The 26,856-nt window shown below is 40.0% G+C and overlaps 1 protein-coding gene across 2 annotated transcripts in view; it reads left to right on the top strand.

Annotated features, from left to right (window-relative positions):
- The window catches only part of SLC9A7 (solute carrier family 9 member A7), a 69,311-nt gene that overhangs the window by 17,067 nt on the left and 25,388 nt on the right, over positions 1–26,856 (top strand). For both annotated transcript variants that reach the window (XM_058832667.1, XM_058832659.1), the window contains exons 2-11: positions 15,328–15,527; positions 16,844–16,921; positions 17,571–17,647; positions 18,298–18,410; positions 19,717–19,822; positions 20,109–20,250; positions 23,278–23,383; positions 23,716–23,804; positions 23,917–24,030; positions 26,410–26,521. In XM_058832667.1, coding sequence (XP_058688650.1) covers positions 15,328–15,527; positions 16,844–16,921; positions 17,571–17,647; positions 18,298–18,410; positions 19,717–19,822; positions 20,109–20,250; positions 23,278–23,383; positions 23,716–23,804; positions 23,917–24,030; positions 26,410–26,521 — 1,137 coding nt within the window. The remainder of the gene's footprint in view (positions 1–15,327; positions 15,528–16,843; positions 16,922–17,570; positions 17,648–18,297; positions 18,411–19,716; positions 19,823–20,108; positions 20,251–23,277; positions 23,384–23,715; positions 23,805–23,916; positions 24,031–26,409; positions 26,522–26,856) is intronic.

Here is a 26,856-nt window from a genome sequence, read left to right as displayed (position 1 = left end):
GTTGGAGATAGTGTATCCAAAAGAGCAATTCACCTGGAACAGTTTACTGGAGAGGCCTACTATCCTCATGGTGGTGTCTGTTATCTTCTAGCAGAGGTTCAATGTGGTATATATCAAACTGTCATCACGTCATGTGTTTCTGTAAAGTGTTCTTCCTTCTATTCTTTGGGAATGTGATGGCTGCTCCCAAGGTTCACTCAATCATTTGCAGAGCTGTGCTGTGACTTTATCTTGCAGGTGAGGATTTGTGGCAAGGAACAAGATCTAAAGCATTTCTGCAGTTTCAGCTGCTCCTTTCTGATGCCTGCAATTGGGGTTTTCTTTTCTTATGCTCCCACATATACTCTCATTTATCAGTGAAACTTAGAAAGCCCATGACTCCTCTCAATTGAACCCCTAAATACTGATTTGTTCAAGAATGTCAAGTCATGCCTCCTGGTGAAAAGGGACTTGTGGTTGTTGGCATCACCTGGTAGCTCTTATAGGCTCAAGCCTGGAATCTAACTGCAGACAGCATTTAAGACTTTATCACTGTTGGAAGACCATTTGCTGATATCCTTAACAAATTTCAACAAACTGGACATGATCCTAGTGCCCAGCAAACTTCTGTGAGGAGTAGCAAGGCTAATCTTAGAGTAAATCCAAGGCATGTGTTGGAATGAGGCTGGGTTTTATGTTTGAGCTGTCTAACCCAGCTCAGTGTTCTCATGTTCTGCCTGCTGATTTCTGGGAGTGGAGAGCAATTTTCTAAAGCAAACTGAAATTAAGTTTATTGTGCTGCTTGTGCAGAGTGGAACACTTCAGTTTGCTTTAGAAAATTGTGTTCTGCACAGAAACATGCTATTGGAGTTAAGAGGAAGCAATGATAGCACTGATGGAGGGAAAAGCTAGGGGATGCAGCTCCGTGCAGTTTTGGTTACATCTTCTTTGCACTTCGCTTCTTGGGGAGTATTTTTGTCTTTGCTTTGTTGTCAGTCAGTTTGCCATCAACCAGCCCTTTTCCTCACTCTCTGAGCTATGTCACAGTGCCCTTTCCTACCCCAGCATTCATGGGTTTTCTGGTGTTCTGTGAGTCAGTGCTGCAGTTCTGATCAAGGTAAATGTGGAAGTCTAGCTAAGTATACAAAACTGTTTCTAATCTTTCATAACTAATGTCATAATTGTGATGGAAGCCTCTTTGGAAATATTTATAATTTTATTTGGATTTTTTTCTTCCTTGTGTAGTAAATGATTCTTTAACAGCTAAAACAGCTGCTCTTGTTATTGTGACTTTTTTTTTTTTATTTAAGAAGTCTTGACTTCTATTTTATTTTTTAAAATCCCCTTTAAAAATCTTTTATGGAGGTCTCTAGTTAATCTTTTACAGTAAATTTCTTTTAAAGCACAGGTATCAATGAGGATAGGGCTTAGTCTAGCAAGATAGAATTATGCAAATTTTATTTGATAGAACTTGCCTTGTTTTTATGAGACATTTCCTCAGAAACTAGAACTGTGAAATATTGTTCTGGCAGAAATATTTTCTACTACTTGTCTGAAAAAAAAAAAGCAAATTGCTTTTTATGCAATCATGCCTTTTGCAAAATCTACAGCAATATTAGATGAGGATACCACAGTGACTGCTCAACCTGCCAGTATTGGATTGCAAAGTTTTGAGTCTTGTTGACATCTGTGCAATTTGTCTGGCCTTAATATTTAATAAGCTTCATACTCTGCAACCTCAGAGTGAGAGCAGGTCTTTTAAAAACCACCTTTTACTTTTGTCAGAGTCCTTACCCGACTCTTTAAAGCTAGAGGTGTGCTTCTAACACCATGTGTGATGGGTAGAGCAGTCATCAATTTTATGGCTCCATGCTCCTGTTGTATTAAACTTTAAAGGAGTTTGCAGAATGAATACTTTGTACAGCATTTCAGGACATTGCTCCTGATCAGTGGGGACTGTGGCAAGACTCAAGTTGCCTTTTTAGGAGGATGAGTATTAGGAGTGTCCAGGCAGTGCTGCAGCCTGCATGTTCTGATTGCCCACTTGTTGCTGAATGGTTCATTGGGACCTAAATTTTCCACGGGGCACAGAGGAGATGAATGAGAGGGACAACCCATATCTGTCAGTGACATGGCAACAGTGAAAGCAGCAGATAAAGGTCTGCTGATGTGCTAGGAAAAAGCAGCTGAGCCTGCTCCATAAAGACAAATTTTTGTGTTTGTCTCCACTAAAAAGCCATATAGAATCTTGGAGAAATACAGTCTGAAAAAATTTGTTTCAGCAACATCTATGAATATATGGACTCTTTCATTCCAAACTTCTGATTTAAACTCTGTTTTTGTCTTTGTATACACAGGAGTCAATTTTTAGCATTGTTAATCATCTGCAGGTTCCCACCAGTTGGACTTACTTGTTAGAGGGGAAACTGTGCATCCTTTACACTGTGTACTCCAAATTTGCTAGCTCGAGCTGGAGGCTGTTTTTTGAAACTACTGCCTCTCCCAGTTTTTGGACAGTCTAAGTGAAGAATCTGACTTCCTTCATTCTGCAAACCCTTAGTCAGTAGAAAGTAATGCACAAATTAAAAGTATTTGCCATTACATTGGTGTATTTCACCAAGGCAATCCATGCTGTAGGTGATAAAATTTTGAATTACTTTTGTGTAAGAGGCCGCATAGCTGAAATTGAAAAGCTCTATTATGTGGTTTGGGAGTTTTCTAAAACTCTTCCAAAACATTTCAGTCTTTAAACCCACGGAAGTGGCTTTTTTTAGGTCTCAAAAGTGGTTATAGCAAGTAACATTCAGCTGACATCTAAAGTAAAAAAAAAGTAAATTTTCTCTTTCTTTTTCTTTTTTTCCCCTGGAGGCTTGAGTAAATTGTTGATAATTTCTTTTTCTCTGTAGTTATGACAGTTGCAAGTTGCAAATGCTTTGTCCTAATAGGTCTTTTAAGTTTTGAATCTGAGCTTGAACTTTAAGATTTGTTTGCCAGACTTAGGTCGGTTTTAACTCTTCAACGCTTTAGTTTGTTTTGTTTGCAGCTGCGTACTTCTTCTTTTTCCCCACCCATGGCGATGAACAGCCTGAAAGATTAATGTGTGGGAGCTGCTGCAAACTGCTAATGTCTTTTAAAAGGCAAATCGTTAAATCAGAACTCTCTTCAAGTGCACCAGGGACTTTGAGTCTGAAAAAAATGAGCTTCATTTTAAGCACACCTCTGGCTCTTTTAACATGAATTGCACAAAAGACATTCAATGTCTGCCTATGAGGTGTATATGAACCCAACTCTAATACTCTGTGACATATTAAAACGTGTCTTCTGAGGTGTAAAAAGTATCATGTTGTGCTGAAAATGCTCTGTTGAACTGGAAGCCTCAAGCAGTGGGTTGAAAGGAAAAGTTATTTATCTTCTGACTTGGTGCTTTGAGCAACAATGGGAGAAATGGGAAATCCTAGGCTGGTTTTTTTTTGTTTTAACGCTTGGCTGCTTGGGAGAGGAAGAGATGACAGCTGTGTTTCCTGCTGGCTCTGGGCAAGTGCCATTCACCACTTCTAGTGGCTTCTCTAAATGTCAAGGATGCTGGTACCAAACCGAAGCTTGGTGGAGGCAAAACAGGAGTTGAATTGAGTTGCCCTAGATACTTTACCTCCACTGAAGTAAATCTGAGGTCTTTATGTATTAGCTGGTCAAGCTTTTGTGTTGTGAGGATATTAATAAGTGCACATACACTGCCATTTAACCTGCAAATTCACATGGTAGAAAATCTTGGAGTAAGAACTTTTTAAAGTTTCAAGAGGAGTTTCTTCAAGTGTCTAATTAGTCATCTATCTCTTAACCATGTTGTCCAAAAGCAGCAGTACTAGCATGTAATTTTTAAAAACAAAAAATTCAGTTGCATGCTCTCTGAGGTAGCTCTCTCCATGAGCAGTGTTGATGGATATAGATTGTCTCAGCACTTAGGGCAGGGTGGAGTAACCTTTTATCTATACATGTCATTGTTCTGTGGGGCTTTTTTTCCTTCTGTTTAAACTACTTATCTGATACCAGGGCCCCAACAGGCACATTGCTAATAAATGAGGTGCTTTTTCTGTGGTTTGGGATGGCTGTTGCAAGCTGGACAAAATGCATTATAATATATTGCATACTGCTGTCACTGGCACTTGTATTGTTATGTCATGCAATTTTCTTAGTCTTTGCAGAAGTGAAATTGAATAGAAGCCAGAACTAGCTGGTACTGTATTTTACTTGAAAAATCTAAATGGAAAAGTGAAAAGAAAAGGCTGTGAAGGTTACATTTGAGCAGAGACGTGGCAGGTTACTTAAACTCGTGTATGCAAAAAGGGTAAAGGATGTGCATGGAGAGCAGCAGTGCTTGGATTCATGGCCTGCTACTCTCTGTCCTTGGTTGTGAGCATGGGTGTGGGCCCATCCCATCCTCTAGTCAAGGGGGAGTTGTTCATACTTCTGGTGACAAATGTATAAATTCATGGGTTTTTATAAGTATCATGTGTGATTAATTATCTAAAAAGCAAGTTGACTTAAGCAATTTTTCAAGTGGGATGGTTAGACATAGTTTTATTGATGAAAATGGTTCTTTTTGAATTCATATAAATCATGTCTTGAGACAAAAAATTAAGGAATTTTGGAAGGTATTCTGGTGATGCTTATCTGAAACAGGCCTGAAAGTGGCGTGGTATGAAAAAAGTGAAATGAAGATCCTTCTTCTGGCTTGGTGTCTTCCTGACAGGGTACTCTTCTACCTTGGGATGCAAGAATTGCTTTATAGTGATTGTTTTGCACATGTCCAACCCCAAAATTTTAGTGTAGGGCTAAGAGCTGTTGTGTTGAAACTGTGTGTGAAAACCTGCTGTCTTAACCTAAGAATTTCTTATTATTGTTCTTGAGGTTGTATTTGCTCAAGAGAACATGCAGGAGAGAAGAATGAATGGCCAAAAGACAGCATAAATAAAAAATATGGTTTACACACTCAAAATGGGTTGTTTAAGAGGAAGTTCATGGGGTGCCCAATGGTTCTGTTCATGTAGGTGGGATCAGCCTTTGGAAGGGGGTTTTACTCCTTTTACTCCTTACCTTTTTCAGTCCTGCTGAGGGGTCTTGCACCAAACCCCTGTGGTGTTACTAGCTGCCCTGGATGTCAGTTGATCAGATTATTCCATGTAGCAGCAAATGGCTGCTCTTCATCTCTAGTAAATCTGATTTTATTAGCCCTCATCTGACACCTTTTGCCTGAAAGGAAACATGAAATCATAGGTTCCCATCCCCTTCTGTGTCACTCATGAGATACGCTGGGGTTAGAGTTGAGGCGGTGTGCAGAGAAGAGATGAAATGTGGTTGCTCAGGCACCTTATTGGCACCACTGCTGCTAAAATAGATGTAAGGGATGGCAGAAGCACAGGCTGCAGCAGTACCTGACATCTGTTGGGCACAGGCAAGGAGGCATCGGTAGCAGGAGCAGAGCAAGAAGTCAGTGGCCAGGAACTGTAGGGTGAGCTGGGCTGGAAACAGGTAAAGCTTGTGCCAGTTTAGGAGGAAAGAAGGAGGGTGGCAACAGGCTGTGTAGGAGATTGGGAACTGCAGCTGTGGGACCTCTGAACAATGTGCTGCTTGTAAGCAGGCTGAGCTTTTGGATGGTTTTTCTTGTTACAGCTCAAAATGCATTCTTTCTTCTTCTCCTACTCACGGGAATCAGTCAGGAAGGCAGAAGTGTCATGAAACTGCTCATGAACTGCAGGCTGTGGCAGAAGTCATTTGCTGGCTTCTGCAGTTAGTGCTAAAACAACTGCTTAAATTTTGAGCTACATATGGAAACAAGTAATAGATTCCTTTGTTCCTGCTGTCCGTAAGGTCTTAGAAGAGGATTTGCCAGCTTTTTTTTTTTATTTTGGTTCAAAGCACATATAGTGGGATGGGTGTTAGAACAGCTGTACGGTGGGAATGACGGTTGTGGTGTGGTTGTGAGAAGGCCATGGTTGATGAAGTGCCTGTGCTCAGAGCAGTCACTCAGAAAGGAGAAATGGGAAACATGTGGCTTCTTGGCTCTGCTTTGGGATGTCTGTAAGGGGCAGGTTGCTTCTCTGAGATGGGATAGATCTTGTGTTGGACTGTGTGTGTTTGGATGCTGTAATAACAAGGCTTCTCTGGTCAGACATAATGACCAAGAAAAGCCAGAGTTGTCATCTTGCTGCTATTTCTGTCTTTTGGGTCAGTGCACTTCTCTGTAAGTCACAAACCATTTTATCTACAAGTGCTGGTTGGTCTTCTGCCCACAGCTACAGAACATGGGGCTTGCCTCAGCAAAAAATTATTTTCTTGAAAATTCAGTCAACCTGAAACCTTTGTCTACTCTACATGTAGAAAGTTATGTTGTTAGTAACTGGAAAGGGCTTGGTGCAAAAAGATCTTTGGGAAGAGAGAGATACTGGAATGTTTTCAGTTGTCTCAATGAGAACTTTTCTGGTATAGGTTTATTTCATTCACCTTGGTCAAATTTCTTCTTGTCTTTTTCCTCCTAAGACTTTGTTTTGGCTCCTATCCCAGTCAGAAGTTCCCAGAAATGGCTTTTAAGATGAAGGCCTCCACACTTATCTATTACTTCCTACAAATTAGCTAAGGCCAGAGGCTGGAATGTCAAAATGTTCCTAGTAAGAAAACAGATCTAGTTACACTCCTTATAGGTATTGTGGGACCTCTGAACCCAAAACTCTACCAAGATGGATGCATTTCCTGCCTGCCCCTTCCCCCTTCCTCCTCTCCTTAAGTCAAAATTAAATGACAGTGTCAGCAAAGAGAAAATGATGCTTAATGAGTTTCAATTGGGTTACAGATTGAAGCCTGACTCCTTGCAATGACAGATTAATAACTCCTTCTGCTGAAGTTTGGGGGGGAATAATTATTTTCTGGGCTTTTTTTTTTTTTTTTTTTTTTTTTGATTGGAAAGCTCATTTCTTGCTAGTGCCTGAGCCAGGTGTTATTACTGTAAATCTTTTTGTAACAAAAGACTTGACATTATTATTTTTCAGACTCTGAGGAACTTGTGGCCTCCTGTTTGAGATATACTGAGTGTTCTAACATTCAAATGGGAGAAAAAGCAGTAACAGAACACAAGGATTAAACAGAAAGCTTTTTGTTATACACCACAAAAACAGGTACTGGTCCTGCTGCTCTTCTTGGTGCCTGCCAGCATGGTCACTGATGTGCCTGGGGGAAAGAATCTCAGCATTTGGGGTTTTACTCTTCTGGCCTAGAAGTGTGTGCTGAAAGAAATGCTTCAGGTCTGCTGCTGCAGGGGATTGGGACCAGTTGCAGTTGGCACTCTCTTAGGAGTGAGGGAAGGAAAGGGAGCCACAGTGGGGCAGAGGATGGTGTCTTTGTGATGGCCCATTGCTGCTCACACCTCTAGGAACAAATGTGGTACTAGTACATGCATGGCTTCCACTACTTGGGTTTTATAAGGAGGGCAACTTATATTTTGAGAAGTATGAAGGAGCTTTAAAAATATTATTTATAAAGCATTTAACAGCAAATGCTTTGTTAAATCTGTGTTGCATGAAACAATGATTATGCAGTAGCTAAACTGGAAAACACTTGAGTTGAGATTAGTTGCAGACTCTGTAGTTTCTGGCAAATACTTGTGCCTTTTATAACTGTGTTATTTTATTTCTGAGTTGAGATTGTCTCTTTAAATTGTGTTCTGTGGCTTGTCCAAGGTCTTTCACTGAGTCATCACCAAGGCCAGGGTTGGCTCAGGAGCCTTGACTCATAGTCCTATGCTTGGACCAGAGGCCACATGTGATTACCACAGGACAGCAGCTTCTTCCAGGGCTGCCTGTCACTTCAGGCTGTTTGACAGATGCTGTCAGGTTGGGGTGTGTGTTGTGGGTTTAGGGGTTTATTTTAATGCTTCTAAACTTTTTTTTTTTTTTTTTTTTTCCTTTCTGGATTTTAGATTCTGGGAGAGAATAAAAAGACTAATTTTTTCTTACTGGCTGTCATTTTGCCACATATTTATTGTCATCTTTATGTGGTTGCCCTCTTGCTACTAGGGTCTACTCATCCCTCCAAATTATATGGAACAAACTAATTTATTTGGGGTTATTGCTCTTCTATGCAAATGTAAAACTGTATGTGAAACAAAATAGTTCTTCTGAAACTAACTTTTGAAATTCCAAAGCAATCTTCTGTTTAAACCTCTTGATAGTTGAATTTTTAAATCATTCTTCTTCTACCTTGAACCTATTCTTTAACCCCACCATCAGTAAGAATATGCATTACAGAATAAAGCATACCTACCTGCCCCTGTAGTTCATAATATTTTTTTTACCATTTTGCTATACTTGTTAAGTATATGAATCACACAACATGGCACAACATGTAGAAGAACTAGGTCCGTACTCTCCTGTGAGGTTTTTGGATCCAAAGGCTTGCTAGAAGGCACGAGTGAGCAATGCACACATATCTGGCAGCACAAAGCCAGCAGGTTAATTTGACATTTGGATCTGCACAGTGTGCCAATAACTTTTTTGTGTAATCTGTTTATTTAAATTCAAAACTATGCTTAGTTTGGCTTATTTTAAAAGTGGGTAAAATGCATATTACAAAGATGTCCTTGATAACATACTGCTATGTCTGCCTACAAGGAGGAGGAACTACCCGCTTGTTTACTGTCTTTTAACTTCCTTATCTAAAATAGCCCTAAGGCAATGACAAAGCATGACCTAGAACCTTGTATTCAGAATTTTAAGGTTTGGATATCCTCAAAAATTTTTTCCAGGCTTCAAGAACTGGCATCCTTTGCTTTCCTTTCCCATTGGAAAAGGCTGATTTTATTTATTTATTATTTTTATTAAAATGTAGTGAGGATCATGTGCTTACACTGCTGAACATAAACTGTTTCCCATTTTTCAAAGTTTTCATCTTCTGCAGTGCTGTGACAAGCTGGTGAATGCCACACAGGCAACATTGCACAGTTGAGAAAAGAGTTAATAGATTGGCCCTGCTGAGTGCAAGAGAGAATCACACAATCACAATTAGGTTGGAAAAGACCTCTGAGATCAAGTCCAATTTGGGACCGAATGCCACCATGTCACTAGACCATGGCACAGCAGCTCTTAAATGCCTCCAGGGATGGTGACTTCAGCAGCTCCCTGGGCAGACATGTTCCAATCTCTAATCAGCCTTTCTGTGAAGCAGTTCCTCCTAATGTCCCACTTCAACCTTCCCTGGCACAGTTTGAGGCCGTTTCCTCTTGTCCTGTCGATGGTTCCCTGAGAGAAGAAGCCAACCCCTGCCTGGCTACAGCCGCCTTTCAGGTGATTCCAGAGAGTGATAAGGTCACCCCTGAGTCCCCTTTTCCTCTAGGTTAATAATCCCAGCTCTCTCAGCTGCACCTCACAGGATCTTCAGGTGTTTCAGACCCTTCACCAGCTCCACTGCCCTTATCTGGGCTTGCTCCAGCACCTCAATGTCCTTGAAGTGAGGTGGCCAGAACTGGTGGCCTCACCGGAAATACAGATGCTACCAGAGGCCTGGGGCTCTGCAGACACCTGCTTAACCCTTCTTCAAGGGGTTCTGTAGTGGTGTTCCTCTGCCCTCCTGTACGGGGTAGTGCAGTGAAGGGCAAGCAAATGGTTTAGAGAGTTAGAGAGTTAGCAACTAGAGTTGCTAGTGCTTCTGGAGATGGTATGTAACACATGATCTGATTTTTTAAAAATTCTAATATTCAGTGTTATTGTCTCAGTTCCGGATCAGAAAAAATGCTTGAATTATTTTGTGCAGGTGTTGAAACTTCCTCAAAACTCGCTGTGAAATTTGAAGGTGTGGACTGGTTCAAAGGCTGGCACTGTAATAGGAAAGATTCTTTATCTGTTGGTTTTTAGGCTATTTGAAGTAAAACTTTCCAAGTGTGGTATCTTGATGCACGCAAACATCCAGAAGAAAAATTATCTATGTGATAAACACTGTGTATTATTATTAGTCTCTCACCTTGAAATTACATACAGGGCTTGATTTCATCCTTCTTGCCAATTTTTTTTCAGCTTTGTTTCTTTGCCCTCAAGCTGGTAGAAAGTTCAGTTTGGAAATAAGGAAGAAAAATCTGGACTTTTAAACATAAGAAATCCTTTCTTTCCCCTCCCCTTATTCTTTGTGTGTATTTTCAAAAGCAAGCAGTATTTTACTCTATCACCAAAGAAGCTGGTGTCCAGGTACATAAAATGTGCTATTCTGCCTCTGTGTGGGCTGTACTAAGGGATGACAAAGTCTGCCAAGCCAAAACTGGCTCTCACCACTCTCAGTTGCCCAGCTTCACAGACCTCTCAGTGGTTTGCTGTAGTGTGACTTCCAAAATACACAGCTGAAAAAAAAAAAAAAAAAAAAAAAAAGAGAAAGAAAGAAAAAGAGAAGTGCTAGTAACAAGTGCTTTATGTGATATATCACAGTACCTGCTTTCCTGTACTTATGTGGAATTAGCTGAGTATCTCCTGGTCACCCCTTTTGCCTGCTTTTGATAGGGTTAGTTGAGGCCCAAGGCAAGTGGCAAGTCAGGGTGAACTGAGGCAGTAAAAGCAGCCCCTTCCTAGTCTGCTGGATCTTTTTGGGTTTTATGATGTGACTCATTGGTATTTATTTTGCTCTGACTGAGTTAGGAGTGCAGTCTGTCACTTAGACAAAATAAAAACCCAGCTCCAAAGCAACAAGAAAGCCCCAAGACCTGATCCAGAAAGCAATTAACGTGATTTTAAAGAAATTTTTGCAGTATGAAGTATCTGTCTGAGGGGTCCAAATGTTCATGGGAAAGACCTTGGGAGGTAGTCTTGTCCAGCCCTTTGCTCACAGCAGGACCCCACAGCTTGGGTTGCTCATGGCTGTACTCAACTGAGTTTTGGCTAAGTGCAAGGAAGGAGATTATGCAGCCTTTGTGACAGCCTGTTCTGGCCTTAGCCTTTTCATTGTTTTGAAAAACAAACCTTATCTGATATTTTTCACCTGCATTGCAACAAGTTTGTTGTCTCTAGTTTTAATCACTGTGTGCTTTCCAGAAGATTCTGTCCCCCTCTTCTCTGTCTCCCCGAAGAGTAGCTGCAAACAGCAGTAAAATCTCTACCAAGTCTCCCTCAGTTTGAAGGTTGGAAGGGAGGGACCCTCAGTTTTCAGCACCTGGCTCTTTATCAGAAGTGTGTGAAAGAAACTGTTTCTGAACAGGTTTGAGCTCACAGATCGATCCACTCCACTGATTCGCAGATCAAGTTGGATTCACTGATCAAACTGTGTGATGTAAAGTGTGAATGCCTCTGGTCCCTGCTGTCAGCTGCCAGCTGGCGCTCCCTGAACCCTCAGGGCTGCTTCAGCAGAGAACTGGGCTGGAAATCACACAGGCCACGGCTCTTACCAGATAAAGGTACTTGTGTCTTTCTGTGTGTCCTTCTGAATTCATGTTCTCGCTTCAGTGACTTCTGTACTCAAACAAAACCAAAAGTAAAGGTGACATTTTAAATGGTGTATTGTTAGATTGGTGTTGACCCACCCACTAAAGGAGGTTTAGATTGGATATTAGAATCATTTTGTTCACTGAAAGGGTGGTCAAGGATTGGAATTGCCCAGGAAGGTGGATGAACCTCCATCCCTGGAGGTGTTTAAAAGATGTGTGGGTGTGGCACTTAGGAACATGGTTTAGTGGTGGACTTGGCAGTGCCAGGGTAACAGTTGGATTCAGTGAACTTAGGTATTTTCCAACCTAAATGATTTGATGACTGTCTGAAATGGAATACTTTTAATTATCAGTAGTGATTTGTTTCAGAAGGGACAAAATATTCCCAGATTTAAACCCCTTCATTTCTAGTAAGAAGTACACAATCTGTGTAATCAGCATTGTATGGGCAAGCTGCTGGCATAAATGCTCTCTCTGCTAAATGCAAGTCATGCATATAGGTTATTAAGTATTAGTTTCTGAGATAATCCTTTGTAAGAGTCTTTGAGCAATGATGCAAACTTGCCCTTGCAATAGCTACCACCATCCAAAACCTTGAAAGTAATGCTTTTCTCAAATTTTGAAGTATTTGTTCTCATTTATAGCTTTTTCTCTCTTGTGGCAGTCTTGCAATAAAAGGCAGTGCTGGATTTATTTGGCCTCGAGGCTCTCTTTTTGAAGAGGTAGAATGTTCTTAAGCAGTCAGAAAAATATTTGCTTTTGTTCCAGGTTCTCCATAAACTCTTCAGCAGTAACACCTTGGGTAGGAGTAACACAGAGTTTATGCACTGATTCTTCTGTATCTCTTCCTAGATTCCAGCAACCATTCCAAATAAACAACAGAGCTATACTGAATCTATGCTTATGTTAACAACCTATAAGTAAGTCTTAGTCTAGGCTTGTCCATTGAACAATTCCAGGTATCTCTCCTTCTATTCCACTTTTCCTCTCCAGCTGCAACTCTGATGTTTCAGAAATGGTGGAAATCCATAGAGAGAATTACAAAGGATGCCCTGGTCCTCTGTATAACACCTAGTGGCAGACAGCTTAGAAGGGCATCCTTCCTGAGGCTATAAACCAGACAGTTTCTTCTGCCTGAAAAGCATTTGGGGTTTTAGTTTTTTGTGATCTTGGGGGGCTGACTGAGCTGTCTGAGCTTTGTTAACGTTGTTTTATCAAGTGAGATGGGATGTAGAAATCACATAACAAGTCCAGTAATTTTTTAATGTGTTAAAGACATGATGTTCATTGGAAAATTGAGAATTCTTCCATATAGATTGTTGTGAAGGCTTCAAATGTTTTTAGGAAAAGCACTAATGACTTCTGTCAAATGTGTGCTTAAATGTTTCACTTTAATGTTCAAAATTTGTTGTTTTGGGCCTATATGATATATATAGCAGTATGCCAGTACCTTTGTACAGTCAGGAGCTTTCCATTCTTCTAATTAATCTTTTGAACTAACAGATGTCTAGTATTTTGCTGATGAAACTGGCTGTGGAATTTGTGTGTCTTCCTTGGGCCCCTTTTGTTTTCATACATATTTCCTTTAGTGACTGAGCTGTGGGTAGCTTCACTCACTGCTTCTGACAGCCTTTTGCCTCAACAAAGGCACCTGGTCCTGGTGCATCCTGCTGCAAGACAGCACCCTGACAGCAGAGACCACATGTTCCTAAACTGCATGGTGCTCAGTGCAAAAAACTCTTCCTTTTTGCTGTTTTACCAATAGGAGGTATATAGTAGCTGTGCTACTGGGCCAAGGGAGAGTGAGGATATGGGATGGAATGTTTAACTTCAAATGCTAAGTACTAGTTATGAATATAATTGTCATATAACTGGTATGTTTTATTATGGAGGAAAAGGTACAAGTGGATTATATCCCATTATATAGTGCAATCACCTCCTGCTCTCAGGTTTCTCTTCCTAATGCAGTAGTAATGGTGTTTCCCGTCTGCTTTTACAATGCATTCAGTAAGGACAGTCTCTGACCCTAAGAAGCTACCAGTGTCCCCCTCTCTATTCTCAGCTGAGCAGCAATATAGAATTGGCTTTGTTCCACAGCTATGTGTAAGCTCATCTGTACAGTTTTCTTTTTGCATTCTGATTTACTACAGGACTTCTGGCTGATGCTGGTTAGATCAGTTTTTGCCAGTCAGTCTTCCTGATGTATTCTGTGAGTGTAGCTCTTCCTAGCTGTGAGGAGGGTGAGAGGAGCAGAAAGCTTAGGCTGCTCGCCTAAGCAGCAAGGTGAAGGTGTCTGTAGCCATAACAGGTAGTGCAAGTGGTTTGGAGGTGACTGGCTGTAACCTGTCACTTTGTGTCACTTTGTGTTTCTGCTTCATCCATCATGTGTAGCTGTAAAATGCTCTGGTGGTGTTAGGAGATGCTTCTATAAATCTATGTATTTAAATTGTTAGCATTTGAAACTTCAGTAAGTAGATTTATCTTGCTTAGGGGATCTCTGTGTTCTCTCAGAGTATGTACTTCCCTTTTCTAAATAAAATGTATCTTAATATTCCAGTTTATCCAGGATTTATCATGTTGCTGCTCTGTTCTTAGTGAAGGAAGGCTGGAGAGGAGCCTCCCACTAATGTCACAGCTGCTACCTGCTGTATCTTCTTTCATTAAAACAGTTTATCACTGTGGGCTTTAGGAGAATGAGGTGTGTTCCTTTGGTTGGCTTTTTGGGGTGCAGTTGGGTTACTCTTTGCACTGTGCCATAACAATAAGTCTGTTTGGGTTTTTGTTGTGTGTGGTAGGTTTTTTTTTTTTGAGGTTTGTTTTGCCTTGTTACCTGTCAGCTTCATTTACTATCTGGGGAAGCTATGGATGCAGAGGGAGGGTCACAGGGAGCAAACCCAGCATTGACTACTGACTTGTCAACAAAAGCATCAAACATCCATCTTCATCTTGCACTTGTCTGGAACACAGATTAAATTGCAGATCACCCTGAGGCAACAGGGGAGCCTTTAGTAAGTAGGTATCAATTTGTTTACTTATCAGACCAAAACTACTTTGACTGCTCTTATGTGTTCTCTCTGCAGATGTTTTTTCTTAGTACATTGTAACAGGAATGGTGCTCAGCTAGAACTTTGTGCTTCTCCAGCCCCCTGGCACTAAGTTATGAATTATTTTTGTCAGTGTCTGATGCATTTGTTACTGATAGTGTTTTCTGGTTGGATTTTCTCTGCTGCCTAAGTAATTTGTCCTATATTCCTGAACCCTGGATCTCTTATGATTGCTCATTTATACCATATTTTATTTTTGTTTATATGAAATGTGGAAAATGCTTGCAAACAACATATAGCGGCTTCCTCATGCATGTCATCTGTCTTTAAGTTTTAAAGTTTGTGGAGCACACAGAAGATTATGCAACAGGCATTGTTTGCTTATCTAAAACTGTAAGACTAAAAACGGCATCCTTGCTGCAGCCATAAAATAATACAGCAAACATCGCCATTCTAGATCAGTTGTGGTCATGTGTTTCCAGCAGTCCTTGTTTTCTGGCAATTGCTTGGTTCTGTCCTAAGGGCAGGTGAATTGCATTTGAAGTGTCCTAATGTTTGGCCTCTCATGTGGCTGGGGGCTTTCACTTCCGAGGTGTGAATGAGGGTGAGGAAGACAAAAACTGAACTGGAATCTTTTGTTTGTCACTGCAGTCAGGTGCTGGATCCTTCAGATTCATTGGTGGTTTTGATGTGCTCAGGCCACCCTTCCTCTGCAGAAAACTGATGGTAACAATTCACTTCAACGTGTTTATGATGCCCATATGCTTGTAAAGTTCATGCACAATCCCTTGGATGACGTTTGAAACCCGTGCAGGAGTAGCAAATCAGTCTCATGGATTTTTACCTCTCTTCCAGGACTCATAGTTGGGGTGATCCTGAGGTACGGGACTCCCTCCACGAGTGGCCACGACAAACCATTCAGCTGCTCGCAGGAGAACAGGCCCTTCACCACCCTGCTGGTCAACGTCAGCGGCAAGTTCTTCGAGTATACGCTCAAAGGGGAAATAAGCCCTGGGAAGATCCACAATGTGGAGCAAAATGACATGTTGAGAAAGGTGAGGCTACACCATTTCACATGCTTGGCCTAGTGTTTCTCCTTCATCTATGCTTCCCTCCCTCCTCCTGCCTCCATCCCATTTGAGCCTTAGGTAGTGTCAAGTGTCAGTGTTCCTGATAGTAACAGCACTTCAATGCTTACTTCAAAAGCACCTTCTGTATTATATCACTGCTGGAGAAACTCTACTCTGTTACATGTATGTGGTGTTTTCCTAAAGGCCTCTGAAGACTTAATGTATGTTTCTAACACCTGTAGAATTCACAGAGGCCAGCTGAACCGAAAGAAAAAAAGCCTTGTGCTGCCTTGTGTAAATGCAATGTAAGAAAAATTATAATTTCTTAGTGAAAAGTGATTGTTCCTTGTTGGTTTGCTTTTTCGTTTTTTTTCCCTAGGGTCTTAAAATCTGTTTATTGTCAGGAAATAGTTACTGCTTCCACCCTATAAACCACCAAATAAGACAGTCTGGTGTTGGAAGTGAAATTCACCTATCAGCAGTTGTTCAGATGTGCTATTTGCCTTTTGATTCAGTGTCAGGAATTAATCACTTTTGTATGTATCAAAGCTAGACCTTGAAGCATAGGATTGTGATCTACAAGTATTTCTTTCTGCAGATTACAAAGAGAGCTTAGCTGTTTATGTGTATCTGTCTGCTGTAGGTGTCTCAAGTTAGCTGAAACGAGTCCTACTCTGGGAGGGCACATTTGTAGTGTTTGTCTTCTAACTTGTACTTAGGCAGTGGGTGAAAAGAGCATAGATAGTCTCATATGTGTGAAGGTCTTCTGTTTGCATTTTAACTGTTGTGTTTTGTTCTTTGGTGTAGCATAGTCCTTCATGGGTATCTGGAACTCCTACTGAAATACATGGAAGTGGTGTATGATCCAAATTTCTGAAAACCAGTCTTGTATCTGACTTGATTGGCTTACAGTAACTATTCAGTGGTTAAACTTGCACAAAAAGTAAGCTAAAATAGCATTTCGTCTGCAGCCATACTAATATCAGGTGTCACAATAAGAGAGGTCTTCTTCAGCATCATTTCTACTAGAAATTTTCAATTTAAAATAGGGGAGTGTGTTTGGGACTGCTGCCAGATCTCGAGTAACTGATGTGATGCCTGTTCTTTCTAGATGCTATTTACCAACAAGAGCTGCAGCTTTTTGCTGCTATGTACAAACAGAGCTGGCCATTGTTTTAGAGGCTAAACTTATCTATTTCAACAACCAAAAATAGTGGTTGCCAGAAAATGAATGAGGAAAAAATCTTAACAATTTGTATATGTCTGCTTCTAATGGAAATTTCATATTTTATTTTTTTTAGGTAACATTTGACCCAGAAGTTTTTTTCAACATTCTATTGCCTCCTATTATTTTCCATGCTGGTTATAGCCTGAAGAAAGTAAGTGCAATAACTTCTGAGGAGAATAGATACTTTTTTTTTTTTAAATGTGAGGTTGCTGGTTTGTTCAGGATTGTAGTCTCCTTTCAGGCATTTATTTACAGTAAGAAAAATCTCATTTCCTCCAGAGGTGGTTAGGTCATATTGTTTTAAGAGAAAATACATATATTTTCGAGTATAAATGTATTAAACTCCACTTAATTTTGCTGATTTGTTTTTCTTTGAACTTAGCCAGACATTAATGTCAGTTTCATTTAAAGTAAGAGATGTTCTATTATGGATTGTTTTGGTCCTTCTTAAATGTTCAAAATGCAATAAATTGTGCTGAGAAGCAGACCTAATCCTGAGTCCCAGTGGAGATGTGCCAGACCCTTAATGGCAGAAGGGCCCAGATTCTAGTCCTACTTGAGGACATCATGAATTGGTGCTGGTTTCTGTCAATAAGCTACTTGTAGGATCTAATGCATGGCACAGATCTGGTTTATTCAATTTATTGAAGTTGGATTGAATTCATGTAGCAGTAATTGAAATGTTTCTCTGAAGTAGAGACGTGTTTCTGTGTGTTGATGCAAGTGAAATATTGTGCTACATGGTTCTGAATGGGCAATATAACTTTTCTAAAGTATATAAACCTCTTTTTCCTATGCAGAGACACTTTTTCAGGAATTTGGGGTCCATTTTGGCTTATGCTTTTTTAGGAACAGCAGTGTCTTGTTTTATTATTGGGTAAGTGAACTCCGATATCTGCTCCTCTCTACACTAAAGTTTAAGCTGAGAAAGCACTCTCTCTCTTTGCCTGCATATCAGTATATTTTATGTATGCATATACACACACATTTAGTTCAAGATAGCTGGTCATGTTGGTTCGCTTGCCTACAATCTCTTACGCTGCTCATATTACTGTGCCTTGTATACAGATATTCTGAAAACCAGAAATCCTGAATTGTATTGGTGACCTTGGCTTGTCTCTCAAAGAATTTCACTAGAGAAATAATCTATTATTATAGACTAATCTTACCTCAGAGCTTTTGACCTGTGTATTATGTTGGGAGAAATAATACCGAGGGGAATTTTGAGCAGGGAAAGTTTGGTGGAAAACTTGATGACACATTTAGATTCTGTGCTAATTGTGTGAAGATTTCAGACTTTTCTTACTGGTTTTATATGATGTCTTCTGGATTATTTATTGCTTGATTTGCTTCATAGGGAAAAGGGGAAAGTTCACTTTGAGAGCTTTGTGCTACACTGTGGCAGCGTCCCACTGAGCTGGAGCAAAAACAAACCTGTCTGAAATAGTGTCGCTTGTGCTTTCCCTTAGCCTGCCTGAAATGCACCAGCTTATTTAATTTGGAATGTTTTATCTTCTTTCTCTTCAGGAATCTCATGTATGGGGTTGTGAAACTAATGAAGTTGGTGGGTCAGCTGTCTGATAAATTCTATTATACAGACTGCCTCCTCTTTGGAGCGATAATATCTGCCACTGATCCAGGTAGCTTGATAAACATTTTTTTAATAACCTTCCAAAATAACCATACTGTTAGGATTTTCAGCTGCATATTAACAGGATTCTATTTCTGTTATGTCAGATTACTATCTCTGAACCTCTTCTCTGAAATGCATGCAAATTCTGAGCATTTTGAAAGCTATTCTCTGCTGATTTGTGACTGGACTGGTATGACATCATGGTGTATTTGGAGAAAAGTCTAACTCTCCTGTTCAAATACTTAAATGTATTTTTTGTTAGGTGGTTTCTTGTTAAGTGTGCATCAAGTTTAAGACTGCAAATAGATGAAATTATTGCTTTTTCTGGGTAGCAGGACTTCCTTCTTCAGCTACATTTCTTGCGGATGGGTAATTTAAGAGTAATATTTGAAGCTTTTAGGTTCTTTAGGTGGGGGATTTTTTCCTCTTTCAGATCAACTTCATGTTTCACAAGTTAAGGCAGAATAATGTTTTCCTGGCCAAGTAATTTCAGCTTTTGCCCAAGTAATGTAGACATCCTTCAGAGTCAAGCAAGCTCACACTGAAGTCTCTGCTTGACAGATCAGTTTGTAGGTCAGGGGCCAGGGTGGGGAGTGCTGAAGTTATGAAGCTTGACATTTAAAGCAGTTTATTTGAGGTGCTTTGTGGTGATTAGTGTGAAAAAGGGAAGTAGCTCCTGTGATTGAGCTGAGCTCTGAACAGCTGGTGGTTGCATGCAATTTATGCAAAAAATCACCATGTGATTTCTGAAGTGTGTATATGGGAACATTTTCAAGATCATGGTCTTTCATCTCAGAATTTTCTTGAAAGAATGATTATAAATATTTAGCACTCTTGTCCTTTTTAAATTATGTGGAAATTCACACCTGTGGCATAGTGTATACTTAGGGGAACACTTAGGATTATTTGTACTGTTTTACAATGGTTGAAATAATAACCCTGTGTCAACAATCCAAACAACTTTTAAAAGCAGGAAGAGCTGCACAACATTTTGCTTGCTGTCTTATATGGAACATGGTTTAAAATAATACCAGGGCTTTGGTAGAAGGGCTTTGTCTGCCCCATGCCCCTTGATCATGGGAGGCTTGCTATGAACACTGCAGATGGGAAGACAAAAGAGCCACCTCCTAATGGAGCTGCCCTAAAACTGATGGAGGAATTGCTTACTTGTGGGTAAACATGGCTATGGCTTCCCATTTTGGTTTTGATCCCATACTTCAATTCCTGGGTTGTGTTGCTTTACCCAAACTGGAAAGTCTGCTCCACAGCTCACACAGTCATTCCTGTGTTGTTTTCTTCTTTTCTTTCTGTAGTTACTGTGCTAGCAATATTTAATGAGCTGCATGCTGATGTCGATCTCTATGCCCTTCTGTTTGGAGAGAGCGTGTTGAATGATGCTGTTGCCATTGTATTATCCTCGTAAGTAACTATGTGAATTTCTACTGTGAAATTACTAAATTGCTTTTGGCATTTGTCTGAAATAAATGCTATTTCTGAGAAACATTATTTTAAGTTTAAATGGATTGCCTTTAACTGGATTGGTAACCACTGCAAACGTTTCCCAAGGCCCCTAATGCATGCATAAGTCAGAATGACACATATGCTTTCAGAATGGGATTGTCTCTCTGTGGCTCAGGTAGTGTTGTTACAGAAAAATTTTTTTCTGATGCCACTTCTAACTTGTCATTGTGTTCTCTCTTTCTAGATCTATAGTTGCCTACCAGCCAACAGGTGAAAATACCCATGCTTTTGATGCTGCAGCATTTTTCAAGTCTGTTGGTGTTTTTCTGGGAATATTCAGTGGTTCTTTCATGATGGGAGCAGTGACAGGGGTTGTGACAGCTCTGATATCCTTTTTCATGTTTGGTTATTCCAGCTGAGGTGGCACATATAGATATTATCAGGACTTTCCTGTTTCCCATTATAGCAAAACTAACTCTAGCTTGTTTAATTCTCAGTATGAAGATGTGGCCAGTATTCATGTCACTTCTTTTCTATAGAAAGACGTTATAGGTACCCACAGAAATCAACCCTTTCCAATAAAATTGAGACCGTAGTAGAAGTCTTAGTGATGTTGCTGCAACAAACCAAGGGAGGGCCATTAACAGGCACATCCTAATAATGTTTAGTTTTTTATGGAGTTAGAAAACCTAGTTCTTATTATTAGTCTTGAAAGACATCTCCTATGATAAATGGTATTTGATTTGTCCTCAGCAAAATCTCAGTTATTTCTGGAAGGGATAAAATGTGATGTTTTATACAATAATCATGAACCTGTGACTCTGAAGCAGTAATGTCTGGACTGTGTCTTATATACACACTGTCCAGATTTTCCTGGCATGTCTGCATAATGGAAACCCTTTAAGGATATCAGGGAAGATGTGCTGTTGATGCTTTAATGTTCAGTCTCAGTTCCACTGATCTGCAATCAAGGGGACCCAGAACCACGATTCTTCCTTTGGCTTTTAGGCTATCATCCATCCATAGCTCTCACTGCTCAAATGCAGTTGTTGTGGGTTTTGCCTTGCTGGCTGGCTACTAGTTAAGACTGAAATGCATTCAGATCCATTTTGTAAATTTATGCTTCTGAAGCAGCAACTAATCCTTGCTTTTTCTAATGGTTGTGCTCAGGAAGATGATGTGAGGCTGTTCAGAACAAAGCCTCTGTGGTGGCATGTTGTGTGTGTGGTGGGCATACTTTCCTTTTTGTTCTGTTTTGGTTTTGTTTTTTTTCTTTGATTGTTTAATTATATTTTCATATTATATATGTTCATATTATATATATATTTTTAATTACTATTTTCTTTTGGAAACATCCTTAATGTCACGCAATGCTGTAGAAGCAAACAAAATTTGCATTTTACTATTCATAACTGATTAGAACCCATAAATTATAGATTAATATTCCTTTAGTGTGAAGTACCTATACCTGTACCTCTCTGAGTAATGGGTTTCATGCAGTCATGCACTGTCCTTTGAGAATAAATGGAATACATGGTTTCCAAATGATGTAGATAATATGCAGGGACTTATTCTGGTTTTCAGCTTTCAAGCTGCCTGTGTTTTTTTTTAAATAGTTAAGTTGTAGTACCACATCATATATTTTTACTAAATTGCAGCATCTGACTGGTTGGAAAGATGTGAAATACATGGCCATGTCTAACAAATAAAGAAAAGGGTTAAGAAAAAATAAAATTAAAAAAAAAATGATTTCATTTCAGTTAATGTTTCAATTTGACCAATTATAAGAAATAATGAAATGTTTTTCTTTTCTTGCCTTTCTCTCACCTTGATCTTCCTCCAAAATGATGAGCACAGGTTTTAATTTCAGATTTAATGAAATATTTTGGTATGGTTACTTACAATTACAGCAAGGGGAATAAATAGTTTGATTCACAAAACTGCCAGAAAAGACTGGAAATAAGGAACTGATTCTGATAGGGACCCTTGCCTAACTTCAGGGGAACAAGTTTGAACCTCCTCCTCCTCTCCCTTGGAGTGACTGTAGTGCCAGTTTCCTTAGGCATCCATGAATTTCCCTTGAGCCGGGCACTGGGAATATCTGAGAACTCTGTGGGGAAATGGGTTCCAGGTTTTTTTTAATGTTGGATGTTGCTGCCTCAGAAGCATGATCTTACATCTGTTTAGGGGAAGTGGTGCAGAGGAAATCAGCTGAGCTCAAAAGTTTTAGAAATGGTTTCTGTGCAGAATTAATAGCTGCTTAAAAAGTATGCTGCATTTTATATTTGGTGTAATGCCAACACATAATTTAATTTTTTTTTTTAATGATGCTCTGGGCTTTGTTTTGAGCACAACCATCTGAAAAAGGTCATAGCTGAAAGTGTGTCTGGAATATATGTTTGCCCTAGTCCAAGTCAGCAGGGGATGTCAGCAAGAAGTAGGTGTGAGTGGAGAGTTGGTACTGATTGCCTTCATATGAACTGTGCATAGCTGTTTGCACCTCAGATACAGTGTGCTGTTCAGTGTTTACCTGCTCCAGAGTAGCACTTAGGAAAAAAAAAACACCAAAAGGATTCTATAAATAGGTGAACAACTTTTTTTTTGTAGTGTGTGAAGGGCTAAATTTAGCACTACTGAAATCTGTTCTGCTTCTTCGGTAGCTGTATGAATTGTTAATTCAGTGTGTGCTTTGATGTTCCTCAGGTTTTGCTCTCCTCTGTAAGATGAACTTGGTTTTTCTTTGCTTTGAAACACTGAGCTGGTTTGAGTTGGCTTTTTCTCTAAAGCACATCAGCACAAGAAGAGGTAATACATTTTGTAGGCAGAAATTATTTTGCCTTAAAAGTACTGAAGTAGCCACGTTTTCTGGAAAAGACTTAGTAACAAATCTGAGAAGAAAAATTCTTGTGAATCTTACTGGTCTTAGGGTTGCTGTAGTCAAGAAAAGCTCTGTAAATTAAATGCTTCTGAATGCATTTTATGCTTTATTTGGAGGTGGGAGTGGGACTCATAATTGAGGTTGGCAGGGGGAACAAAACATCATTCCCCCACCAATTCCCTGAAAAGCCAAGGCCCACGCAGTCTAAAAGGAACAGCAGGTGTATATCCTTGCCAGTACTTCAAAAGGAACCATAGAATAAGATAATATTACCTCTAAGAGGTGGAGCCACACATGTACGTAAAGGACATATATCCATTGTGTTGTGGATAAACAACAAAAATATCCAAAACTGATTGCTGCAAGTTGAGTCTGAAGTTTGCCTTGATGTGTTGGAATTTGCATTTTTAAGCATCGAAAGTGTTTTGTTTTCTAACGAGCATGGGCTGTTGGTTCATAAAAGTGTTTTTCACAAATACTCTGGGAACAGAGAAGCCGAAGGATTTCTTTTTGATCCCTTAACAAGTGACTTAACGTGACAAAGTTTACCAAGTTGCACTGCTTCCCCCTGCTGGAAACAGCTCTCTTCTTCTTGATGTCCTGGAGCACTTTCTTGCTTGCAGAAGCTTGTGGATTTACTGGTGAGTTGCTTGGATTCAAGTACGTGGAGACAAAAGTCCATCTCAGGAGCCATTTTTCCACTTTCTCATTGAAGCTTTTCAGCGAGGAATATGTTTGTGGTTCAAGTTGGGTTGTTGGGTGTTTTCTGTTCAGTGTTGAAGCTGCAGCTCACTGTATGACAAAGGCAGTGGTTTGGTTCAGACACCATCTCCTGGTATCTCACTCACTTGAATGGAAGAGTTATAGAATCTCAAGGTTAGGAATTATATATAAATTAAATGGAGCTCGTGAAGGGCAAGTGTGGTGAGCTGACAGTAAACAGCCTGATTTTTACATGTGGTTCTGTTCACAGGTGTGGTGGCTGTCCTCTTCTGTGGAATTACCCAGGCACATTATACATACAATAACTTGTCAGTTGAATCAAGAAGTCGCACAAAGCAGGCAAGGATGTCTTTTACCTTTTTTACAGTGCATTGCTGTAGTAGTCCATGTACTTTTATTTTTACAGCATCTTTTTTACTTGACCTTTAACATGTGATGGTTTTCTCTCTAGCTCTTTGAGGTGTTGCACTTCCTGGCTGAGAACTTCATATTCTCTTATATGGGCTTGGCACTGTTTACTTTCCAGAAGCACATATTCAGTCCAGTTTTCATTATTGGAGCTTTTGTATCCTTTTTCACATTGTGTGAGGTTTCTCTATTGTCTTATGGGCCCAAAAACTTGTGATGTCTGTTGGCTTTACCAAACAGAGAATGGTGGCTGGCCTAAGTTTCCCTAATGTCTCACAGGCACAATAATTTTGAGAAAAATCTTTGCTTATTCCTTACATCCAAGCCCTCAGGCCTCTGTGACACACAGTTGTTGGCTCTGTACCTAAATGTTAGAAGCCATATAATTTCAGTAGATAAATAAATGAGTATGCTTTAGTGCATGCTTTGGCCATTGACAGCCAACACTGTTTGTGTTCTTGTATTTGTACTTTGAAGACCTAGAAAAGGATTCATTTTTCTCTCTGCTTCCAATGGCCCCTTGAGAAAGTAAGGGGCAAACTTCAAATACATAAAAAGGAATGTGGGTGAATAGATCATCTTTAATGAGCAATGTCCCCAAGGTTGGCATCTCTGGTGATGGGAGGAGAAAGGAACTGAGCTGGGGTGCAGACCATGACATGAAGGGTACACATTTAAAGGTTCTGCCATTTTCTCTGGTTGACTTGGTACCTGACTCTCAAATTCCCCAGAACTGAACACTTTGTAGTAGTCACACTCATATAAGCTCTGCATCCTGCCCCTGTTGAAATGGACTGTGTAACTCTCACCTCACTATATACCTGGATGCTTGAAAATTCAGCAGAATTATAAGTATGCATGAAGAAATGGGAACTAATTTTCCAGTCTTCATTTCCCTCTGCCTGCCACAGGAGTAGGGCTAATGGCAATGGAGGCAAAACAGTGTAAAAGGACATATGAAGATGGCCATGTATGAGATGTACTTCTTTCCTCTTCTCTCTACTCTTTCCTCTACTACTTCTCAGGATTTATCACACTGTCTTTATTTTCCTTTGGCCATTTACATTTTCTGGAATTGTAATAAATTTTCTCCTGTGTTGCCTCCCATCCACTTTTCTGACCTAAGAAATGCTCCAGAGCCCTGCAGACATTGGATAAAGATATGAACAGAATAGCTGTATCTGGTATACTAAGCAATGTAATTTTTCATGCTTAGTGTGGCCTTCCATCTTCTCTCAAGTTGTGCTGTCTGCCCGGGGTTTGTTTTCAGTAGTTGTTGCTTTACCTACTTGCCTTTTAATACATTCTCCACATGTTTTTCTACCACAACACTTAGCCTTTGTTGCCTCTTGAGTGCTTTTCTACCTTTGTGAGGAGGGCATCTAGTACTAGCACCCATGTTTTACTCAACACCTGTGGTCCCCATTGAATTAACAGCTTGCAGGGGTGAAAAGTAGAGACATCGCCAGTTGTTGAAAGGCTGGACTGTAAAAGCAGAGCTAGAGCCTCAGCATCCTTGGCAAAATCTTAGCTGTTATGTCTACATACATTACTCTTGATGGCTTCTGATGTCTGATATCTGCAGTCCTCAAAAGGACTTGTATAGAAGTTGTTTGGAATAGTTGCATGAGGGTTATTGTACAAAGTAATAATCAAAATCTGATTTTCCTAGAGATATTCCCTGCTGACAGTATTGCATTGCTTTAGCTATGGCAATAACCCAGTGGTGTCTAGAGCTCTTATACTCTCTTTATTTCTTTTCCATGGGAGATGTATTATTCTTCTAATGTTTCCATCCCAGCAGCAAATGATCAGTGTTTGTTTGGCTTCTGGCCGTGCTGGCATTTTACAGGATTTCAGCCCACCACTTTATTTTTTCCCAGAGTGCTCCTTATACCATGGAGACTGTTTTCAGCTTTCTGCTTCTTCACTGGAACCACTGGATGTTTTGCACCACATTGGGGGTGCTTACCACCTACTGTCATAGATTTCTGCAATACTCTTTCACTATTCTTTTCAACTTCATTCTAATGCTGACAAATGGCTTTTGGATTTATATTCTTAGTAACTCTTTACTGGTAGGTGTTTGCTAGCCAATAGGAGATTTTGCCTCTGCAGGAGTCATAATGGGGTGGCCGCTTGCTGGTCTTAAGTTGGTTTTCCCCTCTGTACACAGGACTGCATTTCTATTGTTCCAAAACTCAAAATTGAGTGGTGGTGGTGATAATTATTTAAAGTGTGAATTTTCAATGTAAAGTCTTCATTTGTACAACTGGTCACTTTAATACTAGATATCATTTCACTGTGCATCTAAAAACTTAGTTATATTAGTAAAAATTTGCATTTTGTGCAATCACTTTTGAATGCACAAGTTGCATAAATCTGGGGAAAGTCTGCTTTAGTTACACAGCTACAGGAAGAACGCTTGATATCATGATGTAAATCTCCCACTAAAACAGAAGCTTCATATTAAAGCCAGATACCAAAAACTGTATACCTCAACAAAAATAAATCCTTAACCCTCAGCTGCAAACAGGTTGCAATCTTTTTGGGCAGAGCTGCACATATTTACCCCCTCTCCTTCTTGTTGAATTTGGGCAGGAGGCATAAGATCAGTTGGAGCTTTCAGCACATGATGATGTTTTCAGGTAAGAGCAAAAATTCAGGGCAATGCAAAAAGTCTTAATTTTAACTCGTAAGCAATCGACTGTGCTACCTTCTGTTTTTATGATCCACGTTCATGCATCCTAAAGGGAAGGCTTACTGATTGTTGCAGCATGCCATCATGTATCCTTCAGCCTTTACAGAAAGTATGCCATGTCTGGGGTGGGTGACACCTTGAAATGCTACCTGCTTACAGCAGGCAGCACCTCATGTTGGGAACAGAGCATTTTCACTTGAAGTGCTTGTGAAGGACATGGGAGAGTTGGGATGTACCCCTTCCAAAGGCTGTTTCTAGCTGAGATGATGTTCACGTTGTGCA

Source organism: Poecile atricapillus, chromosome 1 (assembly GCF_030490865.1).
Source record: "Poecile atricapillus isolate bPoeAtr1 chromosome 1, bPoeAtr1.hap1, whole genome shotgun sequence".
Lineage (NCBI taxonomy): Eukaryota > Metazoa > Chordata > Aves > Passeriformes > Paridae > Poecile > Poecile atricapillus.
This window is presented reverse-complemented; position numbering and strand designations above follow the sequence as displayed.